Here is a 20,817-nt window from a genome sequence, read left to right as displayed (position 1 = left end):
CACCCGTGCCGCTGGGACAAGGATGTCTGCTCCGGTGCCCGCGCCTGGAAGGAGAGCGCCCTCCTCCCCACCCCAGCTCACCTCCCGAGTCGCCGGCCTCCTTCCCGCAGCGGGGAGTCCCCACCGGGTGGTCTCCTTCGCGTGTGCGGTGCTGCCCCGCGCTGCGCTCTGAGTGACCCCCTCAAGCACCACTGAAGTGAGTCACGGTTGTGCTCGTCCTGCCGGAACTGGACTCGCTGAAGGGCAAAACTCAAGATCAACCCAGGGCATAAATTTCTCATATCACGAGCGGGAGTGCCCAGCGGTTGTCATTTCCTATCACGCTTTTACATGGTCTCACACATCTGCTCCACTTCTCCATCTTTTCTCCTGCTTTTCCTACTGTTCACTTGTTTCTTTCCTGACACCACTGATAGTAGGAAGTTGCGATCTGGGTTTGTGTTGTTTATTCTTTTTTTGTTCTCCGTCATTCACAATGAATGCCAAGGGGCGTTTAAAAAAAATCTGGTTCCTGGTTTGTGAGGAGCTTGAAGAACAGCAGGAAGATGGCTGTGTGGAAGGGAAGAGGTATGTAGACACATCCTGTGTTTTGTTTTATTTGCTGCCAGCATCTCAGGAGGAATAGACTTATGGGAGAGCCTGGAGAGCTGAGCCATTGTGGATTGATCATGGGAGGTCATGTCGTGATGAATGGATAGAGTGGAGAAACATACAATTGAAGGGTACGTGGTTAAGCAATACTGCTGGAGTGCAGAAGTGGTAGGGACAATACCATGCTTAACAGAAAAGTGTAGACTAGAGGAATGCAGTTAGGTTGAGCTTTGAAGTAGGACAGAGATTCAGATGTGTGGGAACAGTAGGTGAGGAACAAGTGGAGGGCTGTTATAGAGCAAGTGGTGTGGTCAGGTTTGTGAGAAGAGGTGTTTGACCACCCACAGCTTCTTTGGGTTGCAAAGGAGCATGGCATGTTTGGGATGCAGAGAACAAAACTTTGCAGTCGTTGTGGTAGGATATTCCAAAGGGGTCTAACCAGCAGTTCATCAGTGAAAATGGTAACAGATTGGTCTTGAAGCTGGTGGGGTAGAAGGAAGGCCTGGGACCTCGTGTGTGACTCTTGGGAAAGGGGAGAGAGGACACTAGGAATGGGAGTATGTTACTGGTGTCAGCAGCAGTGAAAGAGAAAAGGGAAAGTGAGGCTAAATCAAGGCAATTCTGCATTTTAGCTAGCAAAAACTGATGACAAAATTTCCACAAAGAGATGCCAGACAGCCACTTGAGCACTGGGACTGAACAGAGGCAGAAAGGTTGATGACAGAGGGAGAATATGAGAATCACAAGTACAGAAATGCTTTCTAAAGTCCTTGAGAATTGCCAGCCTGCGTGCACAGAGGGAGAAGAGGGCAGGTCTGTGAACCCAAGCCTGGCCTTCAGAAAGGAAAAGAGGATGTTGACTCACTGATAGAAATAATACACACGAAAATTATTTTTTAATTGTAGTAAGTCACTCCTTTTGATAATAATAGATCTGGGGATCAATGGGAAAGCCCTGTAGAGTAGGTTTTGAGAGTTATGAAGGCTGAGGAAGGCAGGTAATCCAGGAAAGAAGTTAAAGGCCTCTAAATCCTAGTCTAGTGGGTCCTTCTGGTCACATCCACAACTCCAGAGGCTCTTTCCTAGCTCATTAGCTCCTGCCTTCCATGTTACCTTACCCCCCTGAATGATTCTTCTTTAGCAATTTCAGTGTTGGGAACTAAGGTGACTGTGGGGATGAAAGGGATATCATGTAGCTTCTGTTGCTTGGATTTCCCTTCTTGTCTGGGGAACTGAAAGAGAGTGGTACAGGACCTCAGAAGTCATCTGAAAGTATATATTAAAAGCTAAAAAGCTTGCTTAAAGATAGTTTTCATGGACTCAGGCGAGGAGGCCATGCTTAAGTGACCTGCAAGGTTTCTTTGAAGATACTAAAGCTGTAATTGAAAAAGGAGTGTTGGTAGAGACAGAAGAGTCGGATATTTCAAAAGACATATGAGAGGACCCCAAATCAGAGATTGATGGGCGAGCAGTAGCTTGTGAGATCCAGAGCAAGATAGTTACTGAAATGAAAGGTCTTTTAGAAATATAAATTGGAACATGAAGTTTATACATGATTTTGTTGCAGAAGATAAAAGATAACATCATGTTTGAAGCTTATATTGAAGCTTGAGAGGGAAAGTATTAGAAAATAATATCTTTATTCAACAAGGATTGGGGCACAAAATAACTGCATATTAAGACACAAAGACTTTGCTTTGCATGGTAGACTATAGCGTGATTTGGATTTGTTTGATTAGTGATAGTTGATACCACCAGATAGGTGGTTGTTGGTTTGCATGAAATGAAAGTTTTAAGACAGTCTAGCAGGTGCTGTGAGCAAAGTTTTGCTTTAAGCTTCCCATATAGTGATATAAAATTCTAGTTTAATTTAAAAAAATAACTTTCCATAATTAGAAATGTTTGGACTATGACAGACAAAACAAATCAACTAACTTTCCAAGATCTAATTTGCAGACGGAAAACTTCCATGGAAGTTTGGTTAATCCCAAACAATGCAGTGGCACTTCTGTCCTTCTAGTTCCATTGAAAAATAACAGTATTATAACTGCTTTTTGTTCTGGTTTATATTTGATGCCTTTAAATGTTTAAACATCTGGTTTACATTCAACATCTTTAAGGAGGACTTAATGTGAAGGTGGATGTGTAAGTCCAGGAATTATCTAGTTTTTCTGTGTTACCACTTGTCATTTTAAGTTAACTTAGTAATTAACCTTACTAAGTTTTCCATGTTAAAAAGAACTAAACCAGCTTCAATAGTGCTGGGAGCCCTCTGTAGGAGGCACAGAGTTAGTAGGTTATGCAAATAGTTCACAGTCAGTTTGGAAAAGGATTCTGGTATAGCAGCAGCAGCAGGTGGTGTTATCAGAATTTTTTAAAATGCATTAAAAACTATTAGCCTTGGAAATACATTTTGTTTCCTGAGTTCATTTTAAAAACTGGTGAGGGATTTTGATGATCATCTACACTGAGCTGGGGCTGACTAAAACCTGGCATAAGTGGAGAAAATAAGCTATAGAGTTTAGAAAGGTCTCTCTGAAGGCCTCCCTTGTGGGAGCCTTCTGAGAGGCCAGAGTTGCTCAGCTACTACCCAGGAGAGTATATGTGCACTCTGAGCAGTCCTTAGTAATTTGGTCTACTTATAACCTTAGCTGTTCTTCTAAATCAACATTTTTAATGGTGACAGTGGAAGAATAACTTCAAGCCATAGATATTATTTAGTTTTTAAACTGCTGCGTAGCAGAAAAAGAGAGCGAGTCCCCTTACTAATTTTATCACTCGTGTTAGGTCACTTCACTGTCTCCTGTGTTCTGATGACACAGGAAGACTAAGTCCTTCTTTCACCTCTGTATCTGGTGTACTGGGATCACCTTTGCTGCCCTATACTTTAGCATCCCCAAGTAATCATATACAATGAAGGGTAGGTTGTCTTTTAGACAGAAGTCTAAATTCTCTGTACAAACTAAAGAATAGCTAGTGTGGGTTCACTGTTGTTAATCCTCCTATTCTTTACTTACTGCTTTAGCTGACAACTGCAGTGATTTCTATCTAACTCCAAAGGAGCTTTTTTCTCAATGTGCGAGATGACTGAGCATATATTCCCTAGCATTCCTAAACTTAGTAACTCATATATTTGAAGTGAAATTTTAATTTTTTTTAATTGTTTTTATTTTTTATGAAGACATTTTACCACTTACAGAAGATGCTGGATTGACAGAACTGCATAGGCACAAAGTTGCACATAAGGAGCTGTATGCTTTGGTGCTTTATTAGTGTATCAAGAGTACCTGATTCTAAACACCTCTTTAGCCTCTTCCTTCATAAAGGTTTCTGGTGAGGATACCAGCAATACTGACAGCTAACGAAGCTCTCACTCTTAAAATTTAAGCCTAGCTCTGAGTTCATCAATCACTTTGTCTTCAGAGAAAAATGTGTACCAATTGTAACAACTTGAAGAAGGAAAAAGGATGTTGAGAGAACCTGTGACTTTGTGCACAACTATGAATACAACTGGAGAGCACACTCAAAATGCTTTTAAAGCTCGAGGAAGCTAAGAGGGAGAGAATTATTTGTAAGAACTATAAACTCAAAACAAAAGGCAACCAGGGCTGGAATACCAGTTTTGCAATACATGAATGCTATAATTCAGCCTGTGCTGTCTTGCATTAAATTCACGACAACTCAACAGTATTTCAGTGCAGTTCTTTATCAGTTTTAGATTACATCATGCTGTGAATTGCTCTATCTGTTAACATTGATCATTGTAAATCATTTGGTTTGAGGTCTTCAAATGGAAAGCTGGGATGCACTTCAGCATGCAATGTACTCACTTTGTCCTTGAAAATCATTTGAAAATAAAGGAACTGCAACTGCATAGATGATATTACTTTCCTGAAAGGTTAGATTTACCCCTTTGAATTGTCATTAATTGGATGAAAGCCTTCCATAGAAAGAATGAGAATGGAGGAGAAAACTGTGGGTTGGTGCTTAATGTTGACTGCGGGAGTCATAGAGATGCTGCATGTCTGAAGAGCTGTGTAGCCCAAAGCCTGATGCAAAGAAGCCATGATGCTTTTAATGAGAGTAACCAGAGCAGCGGAAGTAATGGCTAAATGCTAGTTCCTGAACTTTTATATCTAGATTTTTCATTCTTAATTGCTTCAGTTTTGCTTGAATATGTACTTCGTGTTCATCCATGTTCTTCAACTGTTGCATGGCTTTGCTTTGAGCTGAGAAGTATTTACTGTGCTCTGCCTGCTGAGTTGCATTTGTTTTTCATCCACTTGTACTGGGCTGACATTTGTGAGTGAAGGTTCTTTTTGATCTGCAAATTCCTTTGGGATCCTTCAGAAAGTGCGTATCAAATTGTGAGATAAATGGAAGTTGCTCTGGAAAAAAATGGAAGTATTATTGTGACATGATAGAGATCATCATTGGTCTTTACTCACTCCATTAACTGAGAGAAACTCCCACCTGAATTCATTTGGTTTTGCTGAAAATTTATGGGAGATGGAACCGAGCAGATAAAATGATGGGGATGGTGCACACGAGCAAGGCAAGGTGGTGGAAGGAGTGTGAAGGAGTGTTCTGCTGCTTGCTATAGGACTAGGGGTGTTTCCAAACTGTCTTTCCTGTAGGGAAAGAGAAGATTGCTTCTTCCTGGCAAAAGGGCAGTAAGCACTGTAAACAACTGTTGAGTTGTCTGTGTCACCCCCAGCACATGCTTGAATCCAGCATGTAGCTGGAATGGGTCAGGCACTGTGCTTCTCTTGGAGCACATCCTCTAGTCAAGGCTGTAGTAAAATTGTCAGGATTTGTCTTTGATGAGACATTCCCCAAAACAGAAATAATCGTTCCTCAAGAAATCATGGGGCTAAATCACAGCAAAATCTATTTTGAGTATCTGAAATCAGGCATATAGCTTGACTAATGCGCCACTTTGTTACAATGTGAACTTAAAGGAAGGGTATAGATTTGTCTCTTGTCTTCTTCCTGCTGATCTAGGTGTGATCCAGCAAAAAAATGCAGCTGGTGATCAGGAAAATTCAGCTTACACAGTTGGAATTTTCGTGTCAGCGCATAACAAAACATACTTACGGAAGCTGGTAAATGTGTGTTACTATGAACTGAGAGCAGCCATCCTGAGGGCTTGGGTCTGCGTTTCTAAAAGAGCACACATAGGTCTGAGTTATTTAACTCCTAACATGTACTGTGACTAGAGTTTCAGAAAGGGTTAGGGATTTGGCTTTATTTTATTAGATGATTTGTTTTGGGGAGGTCTAAAAGGTCCTTGAGTTTTTCAGACTGGCCTAGGCAGCTTTTTCTGAAAACAAAACTCTACTAATGCTGTCATTATGTTTTTAAAAGCTCAGCCAATTTGCAGGTGCATGAACATAGCAACAGACACAAACACATAGATACAGACATATGTATTTCACATCTACTATATACAGAATACAGAACAGGAGGTGCTAGTCTTTTCTTGAAAAAAACATGCACTTCTAAGTGCTGCAAGTGTATCTTTTTCATTTAACCAGGAAAAAAAAAATATTAAGGTCTGTTTCTGACCAAGCAGTATAGAACATTCTCTATTTTATTCAATGTATGTGCTTGCCCATCAGCTGACTATTTCTCTAATACATCAAAATAATTAGAAAATTTCTTTCTTCTCTTTTTCTTTTTTAATTGAAATGAGAACTTTATTTTTGTGTAATGATTCACTTTTCACAGCTGTTATTACTTCTTCAGCCTACTCTGAGTTCACAATAGTAACTGAAATGTTCTCAGAAAAGCAGATGGGAAAATGGCCTATAAATCTTTATTGTTATAAACGATTTGTAAAACTTTAGATGTTGAAAGGTAAGAGTAGTTTAAATAAATCTCAGCAATGCTGACTCAAAGTTTAAAGCATTGCTTAAATCCCTTGATTAACCCAGCTTCTCAATATTTGACATGAATCAATAACTCTGAGATGTCTTTGCTGTTCTTTAGCTTTGTAAATATTTACACAGCCAGTCCCATGAAATGTGACATTTAATCTTGTTGAAGTAATTATTTGTATGCTGCATATGAAGAGATATAAAATATAATAGTTCCAGTGATGCTGGTTAAATAATTGGCACCAGAGATGAAATCTGCTGCATTTCTTTTGTCAATAACCAGGATTTATACAATATAAGTGTGAGTGAATGGAAAGCGGAATCCACCTTCTGCCACAAATCTTGGGCCAGCTGCTGGGAATGCAGATTTCCTGATCCTGTCTCATGCCTAGGCCTGTGGCTCAGCATTAACAGCAGCCTTTTGTTCCAGTTAAATGAGGTGTTGAGAGCTAGATTAAAGGAAAGAGTGAAGGGATAGCACCTCTATCAGCTTGTCCTCAGCCTTCTCTTGCTGGCATAAACTATAATGAATGGTCTCTGTTCTCCAGAAAGCAGGAAGATGCTCTACCCAGAGTTTTCAGGACCTGGGAAAGCGTTCTATAGGAGCCTCAGTGCAAAAAGGTTGTCCCATCCCTCCAGATTGTGGCTTGGATTTCTGGTAACATATAAGATTTGCAGCAGGCTTGTATTTAAATGGTTTAGGTTAAGAAGCATAGTGATATGTTTGTTCCTATGAGACTGCATTTTAGTCATTGTTTACTGACTCAGTCTGATTCATCTGTGGATTCTGCCACGTTCTGCAGTTGTAGTCTTTGCCTCTAGGTAGACCAGCAATAGAAGGGATTGGGGAATAACAAGGAAGCAGAGGAAGATCACAATGGGACAAGATATTCAGAGTTGGCAACAAGAAATCAAAGTGGGTCTTCCTTCAGTTATGCTCCATTCTCATGCAAAACTGGACCTTTCTGTTTTTCTAGGATGGATTCCCATCCTATAAGACAGCCTGAAATAGCATGTTTACTGGCTTTCCTATGCAGGAATGAGAGAAAAGTGGTGCCCAGTTCTCAAATCCAAAGTAAAGGCCTTTTTTTCTTCTTTTTAATTTGTCAGACTGTAATAAAAAATAAAATAGATTTTTACAGGTTCTTTTAAAATTGTTCTCCAGCTTATAGTCATCCTGCCTGTTAAAAAGTGGAGAAAAAGATTGCCTGTGCAGTAGTAATTCAGGATGTGGACAAAGATGCTTTTTGTTTGCTTTATCATGCGAAACCCCTTAAGAGCCCTTCATTATATAGAAAGGTCTTCATGCAGAAGTACTACAGTGGTCCTTCTGTGGCCCATTTTGGCTACTGCATAGTCCAAGCAGAGAGATGTATGCTCCAAAGGACAGTGCACCACAGAGGAGTTGATGTGGGAAGTCAATGAAATTGCTGTTTTCCTGAGTGTCTGCTTCATACAGTCCTTAGGAGGTGTTTTCGCCTATATATCCACAAATATATATAATTCTGGCTAGGGCAAAATCCAGACAATTGCATTTGGGTTACTAATGGAATTTTCTTCAGCTTTGTTTCCATGTTATATTGTATTGCTTGTCTTATTGAGTATTTCTCCCCTCCCAATCTAAGACTGAGTAGGATCTTCAGAATGCCGCTTATATTTAGGGATGTTTTTCGGAAGAAAAAAAAAAGGATGTTTTTGCACACTAAAGTTTGCGTTTTCAGGCATACCTGTTTGGAGGCCCAAGAGATTTGAGGACGATTTGGTCCAGTAGGAAATCAGGCTAGAGATGGTATATGAAAATATGAATTAAAACTTTCAGAGATGAAACTATAAAACTAATTATCTTTGTTAAGAAAAAGTAAAACCTTTTGCTTCACTCTGGTCAATTAATATTAGTCTGTAGATATCAAGTTAACAAGTACATAAATAGCAATAGGATAAATTAATAGAGGAGCCTTATGCACATAGACATTTTCTCAGTCAACCAAAGTTCCTAAAGGCTCAGCTACAAGTCTGGAAACCTAACCACTGGTGTCTAAAACAGAAAATGTCATTTTTGGTTTGTTTTTTTTCCTACACTTTGTGTTTAACCACAAAAACAAACAAAAAAAGGCCACAGTTAATGGTCATGGAGTGCTTGAAGGGCATATGTCTTCCCTCGTTACAAAGCAAAGATATGTCAGACATGTTTAGCTACAAAACATACACGCAGGAATCACTACGTATCTAGCAACTATGAGGATTAAGTGATCTGATCAATCTTTTCTGTATCTCTTTTTAATAATAATTATTTGTACTTAAAAGAAGGAATAACATTTTGTCATCCACATCTAGTAATAGCTTTTTTTTTTTTTTTTCCCTTTGATGCACAGCAGAACTCAGAATTCTTATGGCAAAAAAAGGCCAGAGAGCAGACGAGGCGAAATGACAGATTCGGGTAAAACATGAGCAGCCAACTCACAACAAGCAAGTTCATTGCGTGACAATCTTTCTGCACTTCCCCAGGGACTGAGCAGAACGGTTCAAGAAGGAGCAGATGGAAACAGCTGCCAACAGATGAGTACTGGAACAGATTCAAGCCACACTACTTGCTGGAACTTGAGAGTTTGTGATGGCCTGAGCTTACCCAATGACAGGTATCTAAGATTTAGAATCAGTCAGTTCTTAGCTATGGGGACCGGAAAACAACCACTATTGTGGAACAAAAGACATGTACAGGGTATTCTCTGAACGAGCCACCAGAGATAATTGCTCAGAGAAGTCGTGTGGTGAGAGGAATCTTTTAGGCTGTGGTTGCAGATAGTACTAAAGGTAAAAGAACACCATTAAAGTATTTTTCGTGAATGTGTCTTATGTCATAATTCCTTCACTCAAAATGGTTGTTTCTACTGACCTTGAACTAAGACTTAACAGATAGGGAAAAGATAAATTTAGGAAATCCAGTGACACAATGCTGATACTTTCACGTCTTCTTGCATAATTTCTAGCATACCATGAAGAACAATAAATGGCCAAAGCTAAAGTGTCCTTGGCAAACAAACAAACAAAATAGCACCCTGTGATATTTTTACCTTTGTTTCCTTTCACTACACACACTTTTTACTCCCACAGAGCTTGAAGTATTAACCCAGCATGTTAATTTATTTCTTCCAGAATTGCCCTGACCGTTGCATTTAACATCTCTCTTGGAAGTACTTCAAACTAAATGGCTGGCTCCATCTCTAGCTTTGTTAATTAGGCACATTACTTTGTTGCTTTTTTTCATATCGCTTAATGTAATTGGGATTTGTGAAGCTTTTGAAAAGCATGTTTGGGACCACATTTTGTGCAGCTGGCTTTCAAGTGCAAGCTGTTTCAAGTGTGTAGTTCTGTAGAGGACAGCCTTTGAGAGCGTGTAGAGCATGTGTGCCTAGCACATACCACGCTTCCTTTCCAAAAGGAACAAAGGTATGCAAGTATGACCTTTTCCATGCAGAGGAACATGTGTGACACATGTACCTCCCTGCATACATTTGTATTTCTATGGTATTAGTCTGCAATTGAGAGCATTACGTGCCCTGTTTGAAGGTCTCCCTTTACAAGCTGTTGTATAAATGCTTTGCTTTATGATGGTCTTCATTCCAAAAAGCCTATGGTTTTTCACATAAAAATGCAACTTTGAGCATCCAAACTCAAACCATGAGTTTGTACTTGCTGTGATAATTCCAACAGATAAGGGTAACCTTATGTGTCAACTGCCAATAAGACTGATGAATTTACACTAGGTAGAGATTCGGCTCATTAATTTCAGTTGTCTTGGTGTGAAATGATACTCTCTACTTGAGCTGAGGAAGAGTTAGATATGAAAGTTTAGGAAAAATAAAAATGTATGCACTAAAGAAAAGATGTCGAAGTCCTCTTTTTCATGGAAATGCTGCCCTCCGGTGGTCTGGAGAAAAGCCTACACACTACTTATTAGTAATAATGTACTTTCCTTTTACACTACAGAAAGCAGCAGCAATCAAAAGTACCTCTTAGTACCACAGGCACATGGATTGTGTAGGCTCCAGCCTCAGGAAACCCACGAGTGGCATAAAAAAAGCAAAGACATTTATAACAGAAAGGTATTGCTTTATTTGGTTTAGGATCCAGAGGTAAAGTATCAATGTGAAAGAAAGGAATTTAGTTTGAAGCACTTCCAAGAGAGATGTTAAATGCAACGGTCAGGGCAACTCTGGAAGAAATAAATTAACATGCTGGGTTAATACTTCAATATGTAGGTGATCTTTAGGTAGTCCCCTCTACACTTGCTTACCTTTCCCTTGTATGGCTTCAAGGGGTCTTTCCGAATGGGTAGGACTGTTTCTCAGCTTGCGCTATTCTATACCTGTGTGCTGGGTGGGGGTTACTGTGCACACCAAGGTGATTTCACAGAATCATAAAATGAGTCGTAGAATGGTTGGGGTCGGAAAGGACGTTAAAGGCCATCTAGTTCTAACCCCTCTGACGTGGGGAGGGACACCTTCCACTAGATCATGTTGCTCAGAGCCCCATCCAACCTGACCTTGAACACTTTCAGGGATGGAGCTTCCAGAGATTCTCTGGGCAGCCTGTTTCAGTGCCTTGTCACCCTCAAGTACAGAATTTTTTCCTAATATCTAATCCAAACCTACTCTCAGTTTGAAGCCATTTCACCTTATCCTGTCTCTACATGCTCTTGAAAATAGTCCCTTTCCCTCTGTCTTGGAGGCTCCCTTAAGATATGGGAAGGCTGCAATTAGATTTCCCTGGAACCTTCTCTTTTCCAGTATGAATAATCTCAATTCTCTCAGCCTTTCCTCATAGGAGAGGTGCTCCATCCCTCTAATCATCTTGGTCACCCTCCCCTGGACTCGCTCCAACAGGTCGATGTTCTTCCTGTGCTGGGAGGCCCAGAGCTGGATGCAGCACTGGGGTCTCACCAGAGCAGAGTAGAGGGGGAGAATCACCTCCCTCGATCTGCTGGCCATGATTTGTGCCCTACTGAGGGACTTGGTCATCAGAGAATTGCACTGTGGTCTTGCTGTCATCTCCTCTTCCTGTGCATCTGCCCCACCTGCCTTCTGGTAAGCAACCTATCTCCCCCAGAACCATTGCTCACAGCACAGGCCATACAACGCCTTCAAAGACCTTCCATTTTCTCTCTCCCTTTTGTCTTTCTTTTTTACTTAAAACAAAATAAAATACCCCCAAATTTGTGCTGTATTAAAAAAAAATCCAATTATACTATTCCTACATTTTTTTCCTCTGTATTTTTGTAGAAGGTACTTGGTAGGGAAGAGTTTGGCTTTCCCAATGTATTTTTCCTGCTGTTCGTAGTGTAGGGGGCTCCAGGTGCTGACTGAAGACTGTAAATATTTTTGCTGTTTCTGCACCAACAAATTTTCCATTATAGAAAGATGACAGAACATGGAATTCACCAAGTGACAATTTCAGGGAGAAATGCAGTTTACATCTTGCCCAGCAGATGTGGCTGTTGGACCAAAAAAGGCTCACGGTGAGTTCAGGTGTGTTAGGGAGGACTGTGGAGGTTGGGAGACCCCCTTTTACTGCCGTGGACATGCAGCACTAGGTAAGTGTGCTGAGACACAGACCTCGGAGTGAATCTGACTCCAAACAAAAAAAACCCACCGCCACCCCAACCAAAATCACAACCTCCCTCAGTCTTCTGATTAATCTCCCTCAATCTTCTAGGTTATTGTCTGTCAGAGTTTTTAGTACTTTTTTTTTATAAATACTTACAGTGTTTGCCTCCCTATTGATAAATATGAGGTTATTAATTATTACAGAAAATAGCACGCTTGTTGATGTTAAGACGCTTGTAGAAGATAAAGTTACTGATGTTTTAGAGAGAAAATGGGAGTTCAGTGCCACACTGACTGTATTGTTGGGAAAACCCTGAGGTTTTCTATCACCCAGTGATTACAGAATAGGTCAGTTTTCATCATTAAGTTACAATGTTAAGGTCTGTATTCAGAAGTGTCTGTGTATGGGAAATTTCTGCATTCCTTTTACTGATCCAAGTGGCTCTATGCCAGACATGTTCCTAATTCCTGGTGGGATCTGAGAGGGAAAGGGCTATCTGGAGGCTCTTCTGTGTTATGCTACAGACCATTCTCTCCCTCGATAGCCCTGAAATCTCAAATATTGAAAGGTCTCCACTTAATGACATTCCCAGTTGTGCAACAAACCTGTTGAGAGGGGAGCACACTGCATTGATCATGAGGGGAAATCTTGACTGTTCAACAGTTTTACTGGAAAACAAGTGATTTGAAAGGCTTAGGGAGGGCGGGCTGATAAGCATTAGTAAATAGTGCTTAATGAGGTACTTGGATATGCCTCACAAGACGATCTCTAGGACTGTTGTCAGAGATTTGCACTCTGACTGTACAAAGACCATTTTACCACCTACCGCTTGCGAAGCCAAGATTGCCACATGCGAGTTATGCACGATGACCTTCATACCATCTCCTGCTATCACAGGCTCCGTGTCAGCCACACATTTTGGAACTGTTGTAGGCTTTCAGTGCTATTATGGGGATAGTTTCTGGTTTGTATTTTCAAGATCAGGTGAGCAGTAAAGCCTGGCATCTTGTTCAGAGGGTTGTGCTCCGGGGATCTGTGTATCTGAAGGCCTTGTGATACAGACGGGTCAGTGACCAGAGCACGAGCAAAGGGACACAACAACAGCTTTGTCATGGCTTTGCACTGCTATCTGAACACTATCTCAGACAGTATTCTGTGTAATAGTTTGAAACTATTCCTACTGAAGTTGGAAGTTTTGCCACTGATTTCAAGGAAATAATTACAATTTTTTTAAACAAATAGGAAATATTAACTTATTAAAATTTATGGGGTATGAGGTACAAATGTTTCCTTGTCTTCTGAGATGTAGTTCTTCTGAAGATGATAACACTATTTTTATGAGTAAAATGAGCAGTTTTTGCCCTTTGCATAATTTGAACCTTTCAAATATCTCTGCAAAATATGAAATGTAAAATGAAAACTGCATTTGCTTCTGCATTCGTGGGGTTTTGTAGGGTCTTTATCTTGAGTTGAAAATGACAAGTCATTTTAGAAGGGCAGCATCTGGTGCAAAGCAACCGTCAACTTAATATTTCTTTAATATTTTTGGATACAGATGACAAAATATTTTTAAAGGAAAAAATAGTATCACGAATAGGTCATATATCTTTTACCTAAAATTGAGTCTTCAGCTGAATGTGAAAAATTTCTGTAGCAGTTTCAATGGTAATATGGGAAATGGCGTTTAACATTGCTATTTGAAAACCCAGCAACTTTACTGCGCTTTGTTGTGAAATATTCAAAGTAGAAAAAGGATCATCTTCATTCTCATGTATGCAAACTACCTGATAAAATCTAAAATCAGAGCATTTAGCATATATAAGTGACGTATAAATTTATTCCTCTTCACTTTTCCCATAGCAATAGTTTGAATAAGACAAACCAGTAATACTAGGTTTGTCATGCAGTGCTTTCCTAAGTTACCAAATTAAATCAAACATTCCTAAAATACACACTTATCGTTATGTTCAAAGACAGCTGCTTTCCTTTAACTGTATCTGGATGACTTTCCCTTTGGAGGTAGTGTTCCATATGAAATATCAGATAATTGTAATATCTTTAATGAAGAGCTCCAAACCCCCATTCAGGCGGGCTCTGTACTGTCCTGTCAAGGCAGCTCGAGGTAAGGAATGGTCTGGTTTGCTGTCAACCCCAGTTTCACCCAGGCTTTTCATGTCGGTGCAATCTGCAGGATTCAGATTTTTTAAACTCAGATGGTCTTTCTTTAGGTTCTCTATCCTGCAGAATATTGGACTGGAACCTGTGTGGTATAAACTGAAGATTTCAGACTATTTGTTTGTAGCCCATGCTGGAGTGTTTCTGTAGACCAAGGCAGGCTGGACTTTGGTTCTTAAACTGGGCTCCTGAAGATGTATTTAAGCATTCAGGGCTGATCCTACCAGACAAAGTTTGTAAATGTTGGATCAGTCTTACATTTGCTCCTAGGTCTGTCAGAACTAAACTCAAGCTCTGAACCAAATATTGCTACCTGCAAAATATTTACTCATAGACTGGGATATATTTCTGTCAGTAACATGCTGTCCTCTTGATGCACAGGGGAGTAGAGAAGCTCCAGATATTTGTTTTAAATATATCACCTCAGAAAGAAACAGGAAGAAATAACACAGGGAACAATTTTCCTTATTTAAGTCCCAAAATAAATATATTTTTAACCCAAAAATGTATTTATTAGCACTGATACCCTTTGGCCCTACTCCAGTGGACTTTTCTCAATGACATCAATGGAAGAAAGGTGGGCTCTGCATAGGAAATCTATGAATATTTTTTCTTCATCATCCATCCATCTATTTTGGGATGTGCTAAATGCCTGTTCTCTGTTGTAACATTAACATCAGTATGTGGAAACTTGGGTGCTAAAATAAATCAGTGAAATGCAATATACATGACTTCACATGGAACTACGTGTACATTGTTGAGCACAAGCGCCCTGTGCCCACTCTGCCGTGCCAGCTTTACAGCCAGGTACGCCCTGTTGTGTCCCACATAAGTGGGGTGCTGTGGCAAAGCAGGCATAAACTGTGTGCTGCCAGTATATACAGAGCTTCTGTAGTTTTTGAGCTGGCAAAATGTTTTTTGGTTGCCATTTAATGACAGTAAAATTGATACTTTTACCAACCTCAAATTATATGGGGATGACAAGATCTTTAATATTTCACAAAAGCATTTTTTTGTATTGTAGGCCTGATCAAGTGTTTGCTGAAGGCAATGAAAATGTTGTTAGTGATGTGTGAGGCCCTGATTTGTGAGGCAACTGTCTCTCTTCAGTGTTTGTAAGTTAGTGATACAGGCATCCAACTAACCTGGGCCATTTTTCTGACCTTAGTAGAGTCTGTCTTGTATCATGCTAGTATGAATTAGCACATTCTCAAATTCATTTGATTTTTATTTTTACTGGAAAAATGAAAGGGATAAGCTCAATCTTTATGGGCTGGAGTGTTTTCTGCCCATAGTGAAATCAATAGGAGACCTTTGTGAGGTTGGACTTTGAAGATACTGAGGGGGCAGTCCTGCCTTGGAGTCCCCTCCGATCCGTGGGAGTCTGGCCTGCTCCACAGAGTGGTCCTGAGCCTTGACACTGATTTATCATCAACCATGACCACAAGCACCTCGATGTGGAAGAAATCCCCATGGCTGCTACCTTTTCTGTGCCTCTGGGACAGGGAAAATCAGCAAGCTTGAAGCACCACTCTGCCCCAGGAAGAAGGAGAAGCAACTGTGCTGCTCTGCTCAACACAGGGCAGCTTGCTCCTCTCCACAGAACATTGATCTTCAAGGCCATACATGATTAAAGGAGTCAGAGACATTCCCTGGAATTAGCTGTTCCCTCTTTACTTTTCCTGCTTGAAAGGTAAGAACCTTACAAATTCTCTTTTTAATAGTGACTTAACAGAGAATACAATGATAATCTGTCATCAGAGTATTTAGAGCTGATGACGATATCTAGATTGGTTTTCAGTGTGTTTTTTGTTTTTATTTTACTGTTATGTTTATACAAAAGCCATAAATCATAGGTTGTTTCACACTGGTTGTAGCTGCTGGATATTCTTATCCAGATGCACAGAAGTGCCCTGATGGTTACTTTCCAATGACAAACCTGCTCAGGGCTTAACATTTTTCAGTTGCATGGAAAGCTTTCAAGGTTACACATATATACTGAATGAAACACAGCCCACTGGTTATTTTTAGAGAGCTCTAAACAAGAAGTAAATCCCTGGAGTAGTGCTGCCAGAGATGCATAAAGTTCAAATCCAAATTAAAACTGCCTATCTTTGGCCTAAATTCCAATCTGAACTTGAGGAAAACTGTGATCTATAACTTGAACTTTATGACAAAAAATCCTTTGCAATTAGTTTCTAATACCCGAGAATACATGAGTGTGGTACAAACACTTGAAAATTAGAAGTTGAATGAAAAATGGGAACATTTGTCCAAAAATGTAGTACTTGGTCTTGTGAGATACTGTTGTATGACTTTAAGTTTCAACAGCTGCACTGGAATTTGGAGAGTCTAATTTTTTGTGATCCCTAGTTTCAATACATCTTTATAAGATCAAGTCCTATAATATAATTGTAAATTTTGGGGGCAGGAGGAGAAACATGCTTATTTACTGATCCCTTTAATAATGACCTGTTATGCTCAAGTCTTGGTTTAGAAATCACCAAGATAGAATATGGGAAAAGTAGATCCCTTTTCAGCAACATATTTATGCAAAGTAGTTGAAAGTAGTGCAACTGAAGCATGTTCTTGATTTCTTTGCTGAATCAGAGCCTGTATCTTCTTCCTGCCAAGGCAGCAATCTAATACCACTCCTAAAGGCACTAGTAATTCTAGAAGTCCTAATGAAAGTCAAGATAACACCACGGATTTTATAAATAAGGGTCTTTATTTAGAATACTGTTGAAAACATTCTTGGCAATCACATCGTATAAATATATAAAGTTAAAGTTTGACACAACAAACCAAGCAATATTAAATATTTTTAAATTTTCCCCCTTTTTGTTTTAATTTTTGATTTTGTTTCTTTTTTCTTTCTTTTCCTTTTTTTTCCCTTTTTTTTTTTTTTGCAAAGCAACTCTTATTTACAATTATACAAAAAAATTTAAAAAAAAATGGTCCACAACCTTATTTTGGCCAGAACAGGAGTAATAGGAAGGATCTCTCATGCCACTACTGTTCTAGATTTCTATTTTCCTCCACATTCAAGAGCCAGGTTCCTATTCCCCACAGCCCAGATTAAACATTGGCCATTTCGTGGTATACAACTTTATCTCTAGTCATATTAAATAACTTTAACAACCAATAAATAACTATGTGTATTTTGAAGTGATACAGGTTTGAAAAGTTATATATTTGAAGGAATTTTGAGTGATATTTTAAAACTGGAACAAGTCTTAAGAAGTCTTCAATCTTAGAAGGCAGGTCTCAAGCATGGCCAGATGGAGCAAATTGTTTTCAGTGCAGTCCAGCTGGACCAGCCCTTACAGCACTTGGTAGATGGGGTTGCTGCTGCTGTTATCCTGGGGAAGTGGGGTGCAGTTGGTGGGGGAAGGAATTTGGGCTCCACTATCACTCAGACTCACTCCTTCTGGGGGGGAACAGGGACTCCCTTCAGCAACAGTTTCCACTGGAGGCAGTATAGGACATGTGGAATTATCTGTGGAAATCCTCTCTACAATGCTTGAGAGGCAATCGAGACTGGACACAACAGAACTCTTCCCATGCTTTGGATCTAAAAAACAGACAAAAAGGTGCTCAGATTATCCAGTGAGTACTTAACATTAGTAGGCAGTTACACATATGTATGTGAAGATTCAGAGGAAATTAATATTAGTGAAGGATGCCAATTATCAGAAAACAGAGATTGTAATTGCAAAATGGAAGAGAGGCCCAACCACAATGTGCTGCTCTGAGGCCATGGCTTCACTTAGTCCGTAGAAAGTGAAGATTTGAAATCAATCCAGAATTTCTGCACTCTGGACCAATGACACATAGAGTAGGAAGAGTCTCCATGTAAAACATGGTTAAACACAGAAACTTAGTTGCAGAGAGGAAAATACTTTTACCCAAATGTTGTATTTGCAAAATAGGAAACGCGGCTATAACATATCCTTGTATTTGCAAATACATCTAGAGGAAATTCAATGCCTCTCTCGGCAGCAACAGCTTGCTGGCTAGAAAGGCAGGTTCCTCTTTCAGCCCAGCTGGAGACAGAGCAGGTACAGGGCAGTTTGCTGCACTGCCTGCCTCTGTCTCCGTGTTCCACGCTGCCGTTACGGCACGTACTCACCATTTGGTGATTCCGTGTAGTAGCTGCTGTCATAGCTGTTTCTTCGGCGAGAGCTGCACGGAGGCCCGCTGTACTCCATCTGGAAAGGAGAGAAATCTGAGTGAGGTCACTGCACTTACAGAAATCCCAGTATTTCAATCTTTAGTCTAGGCCATCATTCCAGTCCTGGCTGAAATGCCGTCAAGTTGTAGTTTCTTCGAATGAGGAAGAAGATAAGTGGATCCACCTCAGAATATTTTATGTGGCACAGCTGTTCCACAGGAAAGTTACCACTATTGCATCAAATGCTGAAGCTTTACAGATGATATGAGGCTTTCCAGCATTCTGATCAGATACAGCCCTACATGTATTTTCAGTTTACAACAGGGAAACTGAAAGGGCAATGAGATCTTTTAGTTAGTTTTTGAAGATTTTTCAAAACATGAGTTCCTCTTAAAAAGCTTCTGTCTACCCTTATCCCTTTGTATTTCCTTTAGTTTCTTTTCCCATTTCCATTTTGTTCAGAAAAAGCTCCAAAACATTGACCAATATGTTTGTTTCCATTACTTTAATCCCTAATGAAATTACTCTTTGTGTTTAAAAGAGGCTGTATTTTGAAGAGGGATCATTTGGGTAAATCTTTTTTCCAGTCTGTCAACTATCACAGATATTCAACTCAGTAATGATTATTTCCACCAGAGCACAGAAAACAATCTCCAATTTTAAAATGCTGTTGATATCCCATCCAGACATCTGTCCTGCTCTCCAGTCACTGTGTCCCACACCCTAGAATCAGACCAGAGTCTGCACTTATAGTCCCAGTCTAAAGATGTGATGATGAGATACCCTCTCTGGCCCCCACCCTTCTTCTCCCATCCCCATAACGTACAAACATCACTGAAAGCCTGGATTCTCCTTCCTATTGCTGGTAAATGTCTATTGAGGGGATGAAGCTAGTGAGAAGAGAAATAGAGAACAGTTTTCTTACAGGTCAAGAAAAACAACTCCTGTTGCTTAGACCCTCCTCCTGCTATCCTGATGAACGGCAGAAAACAAGATTCCCATGTAACTACTATGTCCAAGAGGGCCCTTCCTCTCTGCTTTGAATCCGTAGAGGATTCAAAGATAATGATACAGCAGAAGATGGAAACAAGAGATGCCTCAGGAGCTACAGGAGCACAGGCAGGGCTCAGACCTCACCATGCCCCCAGGTACCCATCCCAGGAAGCTTCCCGAAGTCCCCAGGACACAGGGGGACCTGCTTAACTTCTCATCCCTGGAAAAAAGTGCGTAAGAGATTTTTCTTCTTTCCCTGAGATTGTGGGATGTGGGAACCCCACCTCCCTTTGCTGTGGGAATTCAAGGCATAAGAAAGGACTTTGTCTTCTGCCTGGAGAGGTACAGAAGGCAGCTGCTATAGGAAAGGCAGGAAGAGGAGACCTGCCCTGCTCAGGCTTGGACCGACAATGTCCAGCACACCATGGTGGCAGGGAGTCCTGCGGCACTCACCATGCCATCGGAGCAGTTGGAGCGGGGGCTGGAGGCATCTGATTCCCCGCTGTAGTGCTCCAGCACAGGGTAATAAGCGTCCTCCTGCTCCCGCAGCAGGGCCTGCAGGCTCTCGATGTAGCGAATGGCATTGCGCAGGATCTCCACCTTGGGCAGGCGCTGGTTGGGGTTGGTGGAGGTGCAGCGCTTGAGGGTCTCGAAGGCCTCGTTGACCTTGCTGAGCCGCCGCCGCTCCCTCATGGTGGCGGCCTTGCGGCGGTCGGCATTGGTGGTCTTCCTCTTGCAAGCCTTGCACGCCCACAGCAGGCAGCGGCCGGCCTGGTGGTGCCCACTGGGTGCCCGGACATGCTCCTCCTCGTGCCCGTGGTGATGTCCGTGGTGGTGCGGGTGTTCCTCGGGCTTCAGAAGACCCCCCACGTGCACCAGCCGGGGGTCCAGGTCCTCAAAGAAGTGCATGTCCGATGTGTTGAAGCAGGGGTCATCATAGAAGTCATCAGCAGTCGTGAAGGAGCAGAGGGAGCCCTCCGTCATCTCCATGGGGCCCAGTAAGTCCATGGGGGCGGCAGACGGGTCAGCGGCTGGGCCAGAGGGGAGAGCGAGGGGATCAGAAAGGAGGGGGCTTCCACCGGGCGGTTCCGTGGCCGGGCGGGTGCGTGGAGCAGAGACCCTCGCAGCCTCTCCCAGGCGAGGCCACCAGCGCTGCCTGCTGCCCCGGCCCCCTCCCCAGCCGCGCCGGTCCTGGAGCGCCACTCGAGGCCGTATTTATGGCCGAGCCCCCAGCGCGGCGGGTCGGGACGGGACGGGGCGGGTCGGGGGGCGCGGCCGGGCGGGTCGGGGACCGGGGCGGCGGGGGGGGCGCGGTGTTCCGCGGGCGCTGGGGCAGCCCCGAGCCCAGCCGCCCCGGGCTCTCGGCTGCGCGGAGCGCTCTTTTCCCCCCTGCTTTTAGCT

General features: G+C 41.6%; 1 protein-coding gene and 1 long non-coding RNA gene across 3 annotated transcripts; one reads left to right on the top strand and one right to left on the bottom strand.

Moving 5' to 3' along the window:
• Nucleotides 1–96: 96 nt before the first annotated feature.
• Nucleotides 97–16,280, top strand: LOC113976396. Of its 2 annotated transcripts, XR_003537091.1 has the most exons (4): nucleotides 97–567; nucleotides 3,528–3,533; nucleotides 8,976–9,106; nucleotides 14,303–16,280. It is a non-coding gene; the product is annotated as an uncharacterized LOC113976396 (long non-coding RNA). The 2 variants fall into 2 exon arrangements; XR_003537086.1 differs by lacking the exon at nucleotides 14,303–16,280 and having other exon boundaries at nucleotides 8,976–9,630.
• A 678-nt stretch (nucleotides 16,281–16,958) lies between these two features.
• Nucleotides 16,959–20,574, bottom strand: MYOD1 (myogenic differentiation 1). The gene is made up of 3 exons (XM_027701525.1): nucleotides 19,870–20,574; nucleotides 18,382–18,460; nucleotides 16,959–17,823 (listed from the first exon to the last, which is right to left on the bottom strand). Exons 1-3 carry the CDS (start codon nucleotides 20,422–20,424, stop codon nucleotides 17,573–17,575), a joined length of 885 nt encoding a protein of 294 aa, XP_027557326.1. The 5' UTR covers nucleotides 20,425–20,574; the 3' UTR covers nucleotides 16,959–17,572.
• Between the last annotated feature and the right edge of the window lie 243 nt (nucleotides 20,575–20,817).

The sequence above is a fragment of the Neopelma chrysocephalum genome, unplaced genomic scaffold (genome assembly GCF_003984885.1).
Source record: "Neopelma chrysocephalum unplaced genomic scaffold, ASM398488v2 Primary Assembly neopelma1_24, whole genome shotgun sequence".
NCBI lineage: Eukaryota > Metazoa > Chordata > Aves > Passeriformes > Pipridae > Neopelma > Neopelma chrysocephalum.
Note: the sequence above shows the minus strand (reverse complement) of the source record. Positions and strands in the feature narration are given on the sequence as shown.